At 39.9% G+C, this 15,237-nt stretch overlaps 1 protein-coding gene across 1 annotated transcript in view; it reads right to left on the bottom strand.

Moving 5' to 3' along the window:
- Positions 1 to 257: 257 nt before the first annotated feature.
- KIAA1549 (KIAA1549 ortholog) overlaps positions 258 to 15,237 on the bottom strand; it is a 104,120-nt gene continuing 89,140 nt past the window's right edge. The window contains exons 18-20 of the mRNA XM_033098810.1: positions 11,113 to 11,270; positions 6,620 to 6,765; positions 258 to 6,060 (exon numbers count right to left, since the gene is read on the bottom strand). Coding sequence (XP_032954701.1) covers positions 5,806 to 6,060; positions 6,620 to 6,765; positions 11,113 to 11,270 — 559 coding nt within the window. The 3' untranslated portion in view covers positions 258 to 5,805. The remainder of the gene's footprint in view (positions 6,061 to 6,619; positions 6,766 to 11,112; positions 11,271 to 15,237) is intronic.

Genomic DNA, 15,237 nt, shown 5'->3' with positions numbered 1-15,237 from the left:
ACCTTTCCAGAGTGTACCAGACTTTGATCTTCTCATTTATCTTTCTAGACTGTAGAGTCCTAATCTTTTAATTCCAAAATGAATCTGCTCTTAGTGGAAGCATCAATTTGATTAGCAGGTAGCAGTAAAGCAAAACAATGTGTAGAAGGGAGTGGCACTAGCCAATGTGAGTGAAAACAATTCTGCAAATTCCACACAGTGAATAGACTACTTTCGACTTCATTCCTTGGAAAATCCAAGTACTGGGTTTTCTCACCAGGGCCACAAATATTACAGACCAAAAAAAAATCATCTCATTCAACTTTCACATTTTACAAATGAGAAAATGCTCATGTTGCAAAGGAAATAAACAGAAAATATCACTTGACACCAATTCATAGCATTTATTGACATTTCCATTTAAAATGCTAGGAAAGCTGTATAAATTGTAAACATGGAAACCAAACACTTGCATAAATTATTTCAAAAACTCTACAGCACATTAGAAAACAGTGCAGCTAATTGAAGGGTAGAAACATAACCGTCAAATAGAAGGGAGGATTCAATTACTAAATCATACACCCATACCGAAATTTAAGTGCCCGTTTGAGACCAGCAAATCATGATTGTCAAGTTCAAGTTGCAGTACTAAGCCACGCGTGGCCTCAATTTACTCTGCGCATTTTCATACAGTAACACGCATAATCTAAGAATGAGAGTGCAGGAAGAGTCAGAAGAACATGGACCTTGACAAAGAGGAGGTGACAAGAAAGCATCCAGAGTGGCTCTGCTACGCAACCTTTCCTGTAAGGGTAAGGCTAGCCCACTCTCCATACTCCCTAGCAGGTGCCTTGGAAGAAAGCAAAGCTGAGTTCTACTCCCCTCTTCTGAAATAGGCTCTCTGGTGCTTACAGCAACTGAGTGAGTTGGTGGAGCTCCCATTCCTCTAGGGCCTCCTCCTTTCCCCATATCTGCAGGAGGAACAGTACAGGATGTCTGGCTTGAACTTGGCCCTGTACTATTCCTAACTTGCACAGTTAGGGAGTCAAAGCATGAAGTCTGGGGGGCATGAGAAGAGACTCCAAGTTGTCCAGAATGGTTCCGTGCAATCAGAAACCACAAGACCCAAATCCCTTACATTTTTATCTCGGTCCCTCCTACCAATGCATACTTCCTTTAAATGTGAAGTGGCCCCAGAACAGAAAAACCTGGAGGAAGAAGGAAAAGCAAGCCATCTGCATAATTATCTACCCTGTGGGAAACTAATTTGGACTCAGATGAAGACATTCATTCCTTCTCCACTTGCTTGCGGGTTCCTAACTTTGTTTCATGTTTCCAAAGGCATTTAAATATTCTTTCCCTAAATTTCAATGCTGCTGCGTGTTCTTAAGATAAATTCTCGAGTGTACCATTACACACACAAGCCTGGAAGTTAGGATCGTACCGTGAAGTTTCGGTTTTCAAGTCTTTTTTATACTAGAGAAAGGAGTCCTAGTTTCAACACTGAAAATCACTTCCAAACATATCAAAAGAAACCTGAAATGTACATACACACTCCTTATTCACTAAGTAATAAGTGTAAGCCTATTACATTTTATGAGTACTTTACAGCAGTTCCTCACAGAAGCGCTTCTCACCTTACAAGAGTATCTGTTAATGTGTTGCATTAAATGTAAAAACGAAGTTCAAGTTACCATCCCATACAAATGTGTTTTGTAGTCAATGGTCTGTTTGCAGGTATAGAAGTGGACTGCCTCACGCTCCTGTCTGGGACAAATGTGGGTCCTGGAGGCTGGCTTTGGAGACTTGTTCTGGAGGTAGAAATGAAATGGCTAAAACTCAACTAGAGCTGTAGTGTGGGAGTTAAAACTGGAGCCCCCTTCCCCCCTACACCCCCACCCAGCACCTTAACCAGCTTTCCTTCCAACCAACAAATTCATTCATGTCTAAGAATTTAGCATGAAGGGGACAGAGAAGTTCAGGTAATGATTAACAGGTGAATTACGGCAAATGCAAATCAGTGCCCGCGTGATTGGCTTGGTCACCGGAGCACTGAGAAGCTGTGCAAATGCCGTAAACACCCACCCTGGACACAGTTAAACAGGAGGCTCATAAAGCACAGAATCACTTGTTTTGACCCAAAGCCTTCAAGAGAACCTTCTTCAACTGGGCTTTGCATCACCGGCCTGGGGCCCTGAAAAGTCTGGCTGGCAAAAACCCACTACTTAATCTGCTGCTCAAATGTGCCACCCAAATCAAAACATACTCTGAAACAAAATAAAATTTGAAGGAACAACGTGTAGGTAGCTGTGAAGAAGTCAAATATTTGTATTTATAACCCACAATGCTCCGCAAAGGATTCAATGGCTAACCACTGAGATCTGCTCTAAGCAAGGGTGTAGATGGTGAAACTCTTACCACTATTTTCATACTTTACATTTGGTCCTTCGGCAGTTCTTGCTACTCTCCCCTTCCCTCCAGAATGGATCTCTTCCTCCGTAGACCTTCTGCACAGGCCTGGTCATTTTCTCGCTGTATTACTGCAAACATATACTCACAGCACCACTGCCTCCTCTTATAAAACTCCCTAAACCATGTGGTTAGGAATTTTGTTCCCTCATAGCAGATCAGGATCAAGTTCCTTTCCAATGACAGCTTCACCCACTTTCTACCTCCATCCCAGGCCCACTCTTCCCACGCTGTGTCACCACCATTTGCTTGGTCAGTTCCTCTGCCTTCATTAGTGCTTCCTGGTTGACTTCTCCCCAAGATCCTGTTTCCCAATGTGCAACTTTCACTTCTTCTTCTGGGTACCTAATGCACATGTGTACTTTCAACACATCTTATTCAGGTTTAAACCAAGTTATTTATGTGTATCTATTAGAGATGAGTATTTATTCCCGTCTGTGCTACCTGACTTAGAGTCAAGGATCTTAGAAGGCAGTATTCACGTTTGAGATCTTTGAGGCCAGAAACAGAAGAAAATCAGGAGCAGAAAGATTTTGGTGAAACGCCATTTGAAAGTTAATGGAGAAGGAAGCGAATGTAAAGCAAAACAGGAGCGAGGAAGAAGAGTCACACCTCCGTGTGAATTCATTCACGAAAAGATCACAGCATATCAGATCGTCCATCCAGCATCGTCATACAGATAACGTTTTACATTTTCACAGTGCTTTGGGGACGTGTGCACACATGATCACATCTGATTCTCACAATGAGAAATCCTGGGAGGTGGGGTGGGCAGGGGAGCTCTGCTCTTGCTTGGCTGCTGGGGAGAATGAGGCTTAGAGAAGGGTACTTCCCATGTTAGTACCACTAGAACTTTGAAAAGAGGAAAAAAGAAGAGACAATCACATTTAACTTTTCATTTTACGAGTGCTTCAAAGAAATGGAACTCCAAAGCACACATGACGGACACGAGGCCTTCCTTTCAAGTTGATCACATTAGCTGAGTGTCTGAAGATCCATTTGGTATGGTGATCCCCGTGACAGCTAGTCTGCCCTGAGTTTGGTGACTGATGAAAGGGATGGGGCAGGGGGTTAGAGAAAACAAGGGCAAACTGAGCGTGCATGACGACCAACACAAGCGTGCTGTGATGCCACGGACCTGCTCACATCACACACCACTGGGTGTTTACTGTACGTTCTCTTTGGTCTTGACATCGGTTTACAAGTGTATCAAGTCTAAGAAGAACAATACCGGTAGAATCCTTTTATGCTAGTTGGAAAGGCATCAAAATCACTATTGCAGCCCCCCTTTCACACAGAGGCCCATTTCTGCACTGTACACAGGCGGTAACCATTTTCGGTACACTCTTAGTGCAAACACTTACCACACTGAGCAGAATGGGAGAAGAGGGGCCTGCATTTACTCCACTTGCTGTCACAGGACTCGAATTCACTGTAAGGTGTCCATAATACTGCTTGGATATCTGAAATTCTTAATAACATATTCAGGAAAACCGGTATCTTTTAGTGACATACAAAGAGAATCTTCCACTCTGGCTATTAAACCAAGATCGAGAGGTAAGAAATCAAGCCCAGAAGGGGCTCTTCTCTCCCATGCTCTTAGAGCCTGGGAAGACGGCCTGAAAAGGAGTTCCCTTTCCTTAATTTAATATCCTTGAGACAAATTCTCCCGCACCCCTCCCTCCTCTTTCAGGGGTGTACAGATGAAAAATGGCTGCATTTTAACTTCCTGGAACCAATTTTCCCTCTATTGTAAGGCTGTAGACAGGCTCAATGAAAGAAATGCTGCAATATGATTCTGGAGTGATAATTACACTTCAAAAACCTATTTTAGCTGTTCTAGGGTTCTTCAAATATGACACCGATTTTGGTTAGTCAGAGCCCCAAATTCTGCCTGTACATCTGTTGTTTAAAGTATTAGTTAATCTAATTTTAAAAACTCATAGTAGAAATACGTTATCTAAGCCTGTTTTTCTTCTGAACATCACTCAGGTACCAGAAAACAGAACAGCCCTTGTTATTATATCCCTCATTCTGATTTGGGAAGTGGGGCATTTGTTGACTTCGGGAGTAAACGGCAAGGGAGGTGATACCCGCTGTCAGGCCCAAAGCACATAGATGGTTTTAACAGTCACTCAGCAGAGTCAAGCACAATAAAATCAGAAATTAGGAGCGACCCTCTCCTTGCCCTTGTGTTCTCAAAGCTCTTCTTTAAGCTCTTCTTTCTTGACTGAGCAGAGAAAGGCTGACAAGAACTCAGTTCCATTTCCAGGTCTGAACACAATTTGATTACTATTCCCATATTCATGAATCACAATTTGGTGGTCCGAGGAATGTTTAAACATAATTTTTGCTCAGGTAAGATTTCTCATTCAAACAAAATTTGTGAACCACTCATCGGCAAAGTGCAAGGATTGGTTAAGACCTCCAAAAAGCCTCCTTCCGTAAGACTGGCCTTAATGACGACATGTGCTGAAATGAGATTCGCAATCGATAAACAGCAAATACAATTAAGAGAGTAAATCTAAACTTTGATATGTATTTTGAAAAACCAAATAAATATTAAGCTTCCCACCACCTACCCACCCTCACTTGGGGAGTTGGTTTTTTTGTGTGTTTGTTTTTCGTTTTTCTTTCTAGAACAAAATGAAACTTTCAACATCTGCTTCCATCGAAAAAGCCAATGTTGCATTTCACAGACATAAAAGATGAAGGGCCCTTGGAGCTGTAGCACCAGAAGTAGAAGAAAAAATGCAGATGATGGCTTTGTTTGTAATCATCAGGCTCTACGATCTATCATTTGGTTTCTCACTAGTAGCTTTTTAAATTCCCGAACAGTCTTAGTATCCTTGTTGTTAATATTACTATTAAAATAAGTTCCTATGGAGAAAAAGAAGGACATACACTTAATAAAATGTCTTCAAATTTCTTTTCTCAGAAAAAGCAGCAGGTTCATCGTACAAACCAGCCTGAATCACATCTTCCCGTGGAAAGGCTGGACTCCAGTTATCCCTGTACCATCTCTACATTTTCATCTTTCGCCTTGAAAAAGAAGACTAATTTAGTAATTTTGTCAGCTTAAGTTTGTGGTTTGCCTTTCATGAAATGCTGCTGGCTTTTGGCCAAAAGTACATAAATTGCGACTGGACCCAAGTGGTCACAAAATTGCCAACGTATTAAAAGCATCATGAGCTGTCACGTGACTTATGGCATCTTCTAAAATTGCAACTCGCTCCCTTCCATGGGCACCCAGCCCAGGAGACGCTCATCTTCTTACAAACACCCACTCCGTTGACTTCCTTTTAGTCTTGCTTCCACAGGAAGCGGACACTTGGCAAATGTGCAAGGGGAGGCCGATCAGCTGTGGAAGTTCTGCACGGCGGTCTGTTTCTGGGAGAGACGGAGGAGCTCCTCGCGAATTGCTTTGATGAGCGAAGCTGAGGAGTGGCCGGGCTGGAGGTCTTCCGTGGAGCTGGTGGTGTAAGCCAGGCCGGTGCCCTGCAGCCCCCGGTGTGGGAGGTTCCCGGGAGGAGCCGAGGGCTCCCTGCCTGAAGTCCTTGGCACCTGGAACAGCGGTGAAGAAGAATACTCTTGATGTCCAAGCATGTGTGTCTGAAAAACATGGCAGATGTTGCTGTACTTCCCATGTAAGAACAGGAGAGGAAAATCAAACTCAAACTGGCAGCGAGCATGCTCCCAGGATTTCCCCCACCCATCTCCCACCCAACAACTCAGCCCTCCATGAGGACCTCTTAGGACCGGAACAGAGAGTAGGTACTGTGGCGAAATTGTTCAAGGGAGAGCTGTCCAATAAAGAAATCCTCGAGCTTAACAGGCGCCTAATAAATACTGGCTTAAAGACAGACAGAAAGAATGATGCCATTGGCCAAGTCGCTGTGTGGCCTGCTGGGAGAATGCGGAGGGACCAGGAGAGATGTCTAGATTTTCTGTAATGCATATTGCTTTTACGATTTTTTAAAAGGTTATTTTTGTTTTTTAAATCATGACTTCGAGTCTGAAACGTGCCTCAAGAAAAATTATATCCTTTCCAAAAGTTCAATGCCAATACTCTCCCACTCTGGGTTTTTAAAAGGGATCCCCAAAGCAGAAGCAGCTGAATTAAGTGATTACATCTAAATTCTCCATCGTGACCCAAACACAAGATACTCACGGCCTCTCTTCGGCCCGCCTCATCCTCCCCGTACGAAGGCCAGCCTGGGCCCCCATACTGGCCGCCTCTGCTTGGTGCAATTTCCACTGGCTGAGCCCCGATTCGGCTTACAATGCCCACCTGAGTCAGGTGCTGGATCTGGGAGCCTGAAGGAACACAATGGAGTGGCCTGGTCATCAACACTGGCAGGAGAGCGAGGCTGCCCTTTGGTTCTGACCCCCACAGTCCCGTAGGGACGGGGATAAGAGTATTGTTCAAACACGGCACCAATTCTACCTCCAGAGAATGACATTTCCTGTGAAAAACAGACTGTGAGCTTCTTGGTTCAGGGGCTCTGACTTCCTTTAAATACACTGATGTGATATTATGTTCCTGGCTAGACATCAAAGGACTGGGAACAAAAAGTATAACAAAGGCCCTCCATTCATTTCTGTAAAGGTTACAAATAAGAAGATCTTATTTATTCAACAGAAAGGAGTGAAAGGTCCTGGAGCCATAAAGAAGCTGAAACCTGGCTGCTTACTGCTCGTAGCTTTGGGAATCTCCGGAGCTGAAAATACAATGTGTTTTCTTTTTTTTTGTCTTAAAAAGCAGGGTGCATATTTATCTGAATTCAGAATGTTGAGGTCTATTTTCATTATACTCCCATTGTTTCCGTGACTTAGCTGTATCACATTAAAAGTTTAAAGCCTCCCACCCAACCTCATCAGTGAGGCACACTGATGGCAAAGCCAGAACGTTATCTGAGCTTATTATCCTACATTTACACATGCCGTAGCCCTCCCTGTGTGGCTAGCAAAAGCCAAGCTTTAACCAACATATTTTTCTCCACCAACTTTTGCATATGGAAATATCCCAACTCTGCAGATTAAGGGAGAAAGAGACCGATCTTTAAGCACTGTGAAACAAAAGCTCTTATTTCTGAAGGTCCCTAGAATCATCAAATATAACTGCGATGCTCAGACTGATCCCATCAAGGTTCAGAGACTTCACAGAGGTCAGGGAGGCGGTCCTCTCCATCTTCTTCTCCTCCTCCAGTTGTCTAATTAATAGCCTCCCTTAATTGAATACGTGAAAAAAAAAAAAAAAAAACTCCTCCACAGTTTTATTTGGATATATAATGTTAACTAAAAACAAAAGGTCAGAAAAAAACCTTCCACGCTCCTCTCAGAGTAACATTCTCTGCAGGTGCACGTGTCAGTTACTAAAGACTCCAAACAATTATTAAAATTATTAGGACTGTTAGTAGTATATGCTCAACAGTGTTTGAGTGAATCTCGCAAAGAACACAAATGCAGCAGAGGGTTCTCTGTCATTTACAAAGATGCAGACAACTGCATAGGGCAAAAAGATGATCTTTGTGTTAAAATCCCAATGATACTTGAAATCATAATTCAGACGTGATTTTGCATCTCGTTTTAGTCACTTAATGATACAACGCAGGCTTCCCCCATGATTCAACGTGGTGTATCAGGCCCAACAAGCCTGGGTTTGCATTCCAGCCCAGCTACAGACAAACCCCACTACCTTGGGCACCCGGCTACCACTCCCGCTGAGCCCCAATGCCTCACTTCGCAAATGGGATTTTAAAAAAAAGACCTCATGATGTTATTTCAAGGATTAAAGGAAATAAAATAGGTCAAGTACTGAAAGCGTAAGAGGCAACACAGAAATCTTAAATTTCCCTTTTCTGGCTCTTTCTGAGCGCTTCATATTAAATAGCTGCACAAGTTACTCACTGAGGCCCTTTTTACTGGGTATTCAGGGAGCTTACACTTATTTGCTATTAGAAATAATGCTGATAAACATCTCTGCACATGCAGTTTTTCTCCACTATTTTGGATTTCCTTTGGGAAGGAGAGCCTAGATTTCCAGAGGTGGAATTACCAAATCAAAAGCTCACCAAGTCATTGCCAAGATGCTTTCCCTAAGTTTAATGATTTATACCACTACCAGAAATAATAGTAATAATAATAATGACAACCATATTTTTTAATAGTTTATGATGTGCCAGGCACTATTTTAAAGCACATTACATGTTATCTTCTTTAATCATCAGAACTACCATCGGAGGTAAGTACTGATATTATCCCCACTGTACAGATGAAACTGGAGGCTTATGTCACCATACCACATTATCATGAAATCAGTTTCATGACTGAAATGGATCTGGTGCCGCATCAGAGTTTTAATTGGCACGTCTTTGATCATTTCCAAAACTGGGCATTTTTCATGTTTACTTTCATATGGTACACATTTCTTTTGTGAATTCTTTCTTCCTGTCCTTTGCCCATTTATCTCTTGAGGCTTGCCCATTTATCAATTTATGTGAGCCATCCTCTATAACAAAAATACCTTTTGATCATCATCTCTGCTGTAAATCTTGCCTAGGCACTATTTTCTTTTGTTTTGGGTCATTTTTAGACATATGAATGTTTGATAATTTTACATAATCAGAAAGGGAACTCTTCTAGTACACCTTAATATTTTTTCCATTACAAATTTTTACATAATTTCATCTCATTATTAGAAATTAGAAAATAATTTCCTCTTCAAATGTTTCATACATATAATTTCTATACCCTTCTAGATTAAAAGTGAATATGTCTGAATTTTACTTGGTATATGTGCTATGCAACAATTATCAGGAGAAACAAGACTCACTGCAAAGCATAGTACCTGTGAAGTATGGGAAATCCTGTAGGATTTCAGGCTATATTATTTTTGTTCACCGACAGACAACGCAAAATGCAAGAACTGCTTAGGAGACCATAATGGACAATTACCCACCAATTACTGCTAATTTGGAATTGTCCTAGTTTCTTGATGACATTATAAAGGTGTATATTCCCCAGAAAGTTAGAAAATAGCAAAATACATTATTGAACATGTAATAGCTCCTCTTAGTAAAGCTTCAGTCTTCAAAAGGAGGGTGAAGAAATGAATGGGGAAAATAAAAGAGTAGCTTTGAGCCCCTGTAAGAAAATGCAATAGGACAGCATGATAATGAACTTCAAGGATTTTTCAGAGTGCAGAGTTGTACAAGAAACGGAAAGAGCTTAGGATCTTAAACTACCTAAATGCTTTAGAACACTGAACAACATTCCCAAATATAGAATTCATAATATCAACTATTACTGAGAGGATGTTTCACGACATGAAACAGTAATTTGTAATTTGGGGTACAAGATTAGCTCTCAGGGAAGCTGGTGAGACAGACTAGTCAACTAACTGCCCTATGAGAATTTGGGATGCGGCTTGTTAACTCCCAGTAGTATTTCTCATTATGGGTCTGCAGGGGATCACTTAGCTGGTCCACTTGCACTTCTGCTGGACCGATTAGGGAAATCAAATGTAAAGCATAGCGGCATTTGAAAATCTGGGGATTTACAAAGGTCTCAGGACAAGTCCCACGTAAATACCAAGCAGTTACTGACCTTGATGAGGATTTCTTGTGGTTCAACTATTAACACAAAACTCCCAGGAAACCTTAAAGTAAATGTATTTCTTTTTCTTTTCAACTCATTTTTTGAAAATAAATTTATTCTTAATCTAGATGTTATTTATTTTTAATCTAGATATAATCATTGAGAACACTCAATTCAGAAAACATTCTTTTTTTATTTACCCAAATTCTGAGGGCTCTACATTTTCTCAAATCTTTACATGTATCTCGAAAACTAAGCATGTAAGACTGTTAAGATACATGTATTTATAGCTCTTTTTCTAAAAAAAGAAAAGTGAATACATGAAAAAAGGTTTGTGAACACACAATGGGATTTATAGATGATGTAATACGGAATTGTACACTTGAAATCTATGTAACTTTACTAACAATTGTCACCCCAATAAACTTTAATTTAAAAAAAAAAAAGAAAAGATTTAATCCCTAAATTTTAATTGTGGTCTAGAAAAAACACCATGTTATCTTTACACTTTAAGTAAACCAAATTATGCATAATGTTTCTCAAATCAACTAATTATAATTTTTAAAATTTTTTTAACAAAAAAAATTAGCAGAATTAATTTTCTCTCTGGCTTCAAAATTTCCAGAAATGAACTATGGTTCAAAGTTTCAACAACTTTTACAGTTGCTTCTTAAAAGCTGGAAAACTGCCCACTTTAAAACAAATAAATGTTTTTGTGCCATAACAAGTGCTCACAAATAGGTATTTCAGTTTAACCATGAGCATTTAGAACCATTTTACCTGAAAGAGGTGTGCTGTGAATTCCATGTGAAGGGACTGCTTCTGACGCACTGATTCAGGAATGAATCAGTGGACGTGAGTCTCCAGATCTTAGACACTCTGTCCCGTCCCACTTGCCCTGCATCTCACCAGGATCAGAGGGAAAGCAGCTCTTACCAGTGGAAGAGGTTGCTGTGAACACTGGAATGCTGATACACCGAGAAGTCTAGAATGTATTCTGTCAGAATTTAGCCAAAAAGCAGGCGTCCTCTAGTTCAGAAATGCAAGCTAAATAGTCACGTGTACCTGTGGTGCCCCCGACAGGCCGAGGCCGGGCCACCGATGGCATGTCCTCAGAGTAGATCCCTCGGGCAGCATACGGGGCTTCCGTGGATGCCTGGGGCTGCTGGGGCTCAGAAGGCACCAGCTCTGAAGACTGCAGCACACCAGGGCCAAAACCGGGTCTGAAGGCAAAGCACAAGAAACATCAGAACCACACTGTACCCATCTCTGGCATCTGACTAGGGGCACCCTCAGCCTTACGGACAAAACTAAGACCTATTTGTCTACTGGTTTATTATCCATCTCCTTTTCTGGAACACGAGCTCCCTGAAGACAGGGACGTTTTCTGTTTGCTCACTGCTGAAACTCCAGAACGCTGCCTGGAAGACAGCGGATGCTTGACCAATCTCTGTCGGAGACTGAAGAAGAAGAAACCCTTTAGTTTACAGCTCAAAAGAAGATGCAGTCAAGTTCTAGGGCTAGTTCGTCTCCAGCATCTGACTACAGTGGTGACTTGCAACTTTGGCTCCATGTGAGCATCACCTGGGGAGCTTTTAAAGCCCCGATGCCCACGCTGCACCCCAGATCAATTAAGACAGAATCTTTAGGGGTGGGGCCCAGACATTCATAGTTTTTAAAGCTCCACTGATAACCCCGAGGTTCATCCAAGCTGAAAACCAGTGCTCTAAGTCAGTGTTTCTCCAACTTTTTGGTCTCAGGATCCCCATATACTCATAAAAATTATTGGGGATTCCTAAGAGCTTTTATTTTTGTGTATTATATCTATACATATGTATTATATTTGAAATTAAAACAGAAATTTAAAAAATACTTGTTTTTAAAATTCATTTAAAATAACAATAGTAAACATATTACATGTTAATATTTTCATTAAATTCACTATATTTCCAAAAAAAATAGTGAATTTTACATCTTTTTCAAATTTCCTTGATAGAAGATATCTGGATTTTCATATACTTCGTATTCAATCAGTTGCCATAAATATGTAGTTGGAAAAGGAAGGAATATTGTAATAGCCTTTTCAGATAATATTCAAATATTCCCGATAGTCTTCTTCCATACCACACCAAAACTCAACAAGGTTTCCTTATGGGTTAGTGGCAACATGGAATCTGAAATACCGATGAACTTTTCATACTCTGTTACATTAAGGGCCACTGGTGTATCTTGCACTTTGAATGGACCCACCTATGATTTTATGACATTGGTCATTTGGAAAATATTAGTTCACTGTGTTCCAAAGACTTTCTAGGTATTGATACATTTCATTTTACAGTATTAAAAATATCACATTCATTAATAATATCACCATTGAGCTCATCAGAAAAGTTTTTAAGTACTAGGAAGGTGTCAAGTTCACGATAGCAGACCAAAGTTTCCAAAACTCTAATTTTCATTTGAAAGCTAAATTTTATTATTGGCAAGATACTGTTACTGTAGCTGTGTTTCTTGAAGTGACAGTCCCACTTCGTTCGTCCCATTTTCGAGACAGTATCTGCCAACCACCCAAGTCTGAATAATGATGTCTGCCAGTTGTTCGTTCAAGTGAAAAATATGGGAGCAGTTAGCTCAGGGCAGTTCTCAACTCAAACAATTGAACATGTGCTATTCCTCGAAAATTTCCATATTCAGCAAAGTGCTTTATATGTATTTCCTCTTTTGTCACACAGACTACTAAAGAATCGAGGGTTTAGGTTTAATAAATTTAATAATTTTTACTACGTCATCGAGGACATGCTAATATAAATCTGGCATCTTTTTTTAGAAACTGCAATGATGGTAAATATGATGACAACTCAAACAACCTGCTGCCACTGTTTGAATTCATGCTAAGGCATCCGCAGTTTCAACTATCACTGCTTTTGCACCTCAGTACAAATGTCAACACAACAAAAAATATCAAATAATGTCTTAAAATTGTTATGAAAATAATTTTGAGCTCACAGACCCCCTGAAAGGGTCTCAAGGATGCTCCAGGGGTCGTCAAATCCCACTTGAGAACCACTATTCTAAAGAAATTTAAAAATTAAAAAAGATGATAACCTAATGATAGTTTGCAAATGCAGTCTCTACCAGTAATTAATAGATCAAACCAGTTTGGTGAGACTATAAACTGACTTGCCCTTAGTCTATAGTGTTATTTCTGGAATATACCTCAGAAATTGAAGCTCAGGCTATCTATATTACTCTCTTGAAATAATTGCTGCTCTTTCAGATTGACCTCAGAAAGAGCTGTCTTGATATCTTTGACCTTACATATCTAAGAGCTTAAATAAGGCGAGATCTGTATAATGGAGCTCACCTAACCTCATCGTAAGCTCTGCACCAACCACCCATTAACTAGCGCTTGCCATTTACTTTTTTCTACTTTCCCAGTCAGTTAGCCCTCTCCTGCCTATATTTACAGCCCTTTTATCCTAGGTTGTGTGCTCAAGTAATTCAGTGTGCTCCAAATACTCTGCAATCCTTTCACTCAGGTGACCAATTTACCATCCAAACTAGAGCACTTTTGAGAGCAGAAATTATTAGTAATTATGCTGGACAACAGGTATAAACCGGAACAAAACAGGGCAAACCAGATCTGATGGTCCTCCTGTCATTAACTTCTTCCTGGGTCACCTGAGCTCCACCTGCTCCCTTTACCTTTGTTGCTTTGAAACCACAATGCAGTGTCTGGGTGGGAGAGTAGAGTTGGGGAGAAATAAACAAACCCCTCTGAAAATGAAAGGAACAAAGAAAAGTAATAGAAAAATCTAAGGAGGAAGCAGGTAACATTCCTACTTCTGTGTGACTCTTAGTCATTGAAGGATAGTTGAGTATTTCTGAGATGAATTCTGTTTCTCAGCAATTTCTTCTTTGTAATCAAAATCAACGGTCCACTCATGTGTGGGTCTACTTATGGACTCCGTTCTGTCTCATTGGTTTATTTGTCCAGCTATACAGCAATACCACACTGTCTTAATTATTTGACAGTAATTTGTAACATTTAGAAGAGTCTTAACACTTTATTCTTCTTTCTTAGTATGTCTTGGCTATTCCTGGTCCTTTGCATTTCCACACATACAGAGGGTGCCAAAACAGTGTATACAAGAACAGAAAAAACTATTAAACTTGTAATACTCAATATACGCCGATAACAAAAGATGAATACAAGTCAAGTTTGACTTCTGCAATTACAAGAGGTGCTCAAAGTGGTTACCATTAGTGTCCAGATACTTCTGATTACTGCTTGAGCAACGTGGACCAAAGTGTTCCTTTGCATACATTTTTTTTGGCACCCCTGGTATTTTCAAATCAGCTTGTCTGTTTCCACATATTAAGAAAACCCAACAAATTACTGGTATTTTTAATGAGATTGCAATGAATCTGTTGATCACTTGGGGAATACTGACATTTTAAAAATACTGAGCTGTCCAATCCATGAACAGCTTTCTTTAGAGGGCTTGAATATCTTTGGTTAGATTTATTCAGAGGTATTTTATATTTTTAATGCTATTTTACATAGTATCTTTAAATTTTTTTATTTTCTGTCTGTTGCTCATAAACATAAATGAAACAGATTTTTGTAAACTGATCTTATGTCCAGCTACCTGGTAATTTGGCTATCTTGCTATTTAACCATCTTGCTAAATTCCTTGAATTCTAGCAATTTATGTGTTGACAGTTTGGGATTTTCTAATACAAAGTCATATCATCTGTGAATAATAACAGCATTATTTCTTTCTCTTAATTCCTTAATCTTTGTTTCTTTTATGTGCTTTATTACACTGGCTAGCATCCCCAGGACTCTGTTACCAGAAGTAATATAAGTAGGCATTTTTGTCTTGTTCCTGTTCTTAGAGGGAAAACTTTTAACATTTCACTTTAAAGTAATATTTGCTGAGATAACTTTTATCAGGTTAGAGAAGTTTGTGTCTATTCTTTGTTTGCCAAAATTTTTACCAAGAACGGGTATTGAATAGTATCAAATGCTGCATCTATTGAAATGAAAAGATTTTCCTCTTTTATTCTCCTCAAAGTAGTGAATTACTTTGATTTTCTTAAATACTAAATCACCCTTGCATTACGAGAATAAATCCAGTTTGGTTGTGATGTGATATCCATTTGTATATATTGCGAGATATATCT

This window comes from Rhinolophus ferrumequinum, chromosome 26 (assembly GCF_004115265.2).
Source record: "Rhinolophus ferrumequinum isolate MPI-CBG mRhiFer1 chromosome 26, mRhiFer1_v1.p, whole genome shotgun sequence".
Lineage (NCBI taxonomy): Eukaryota > Metazoa > Chordata > Mammalia > Chiroptera > Rhinolophidae > Rhinolophus > Rhinolophus ferrumequinum.
Note: the sequence above shows the minus strand (reverse complement) of the source record. Positions and strands in the feature narration are given on the sequence as shown.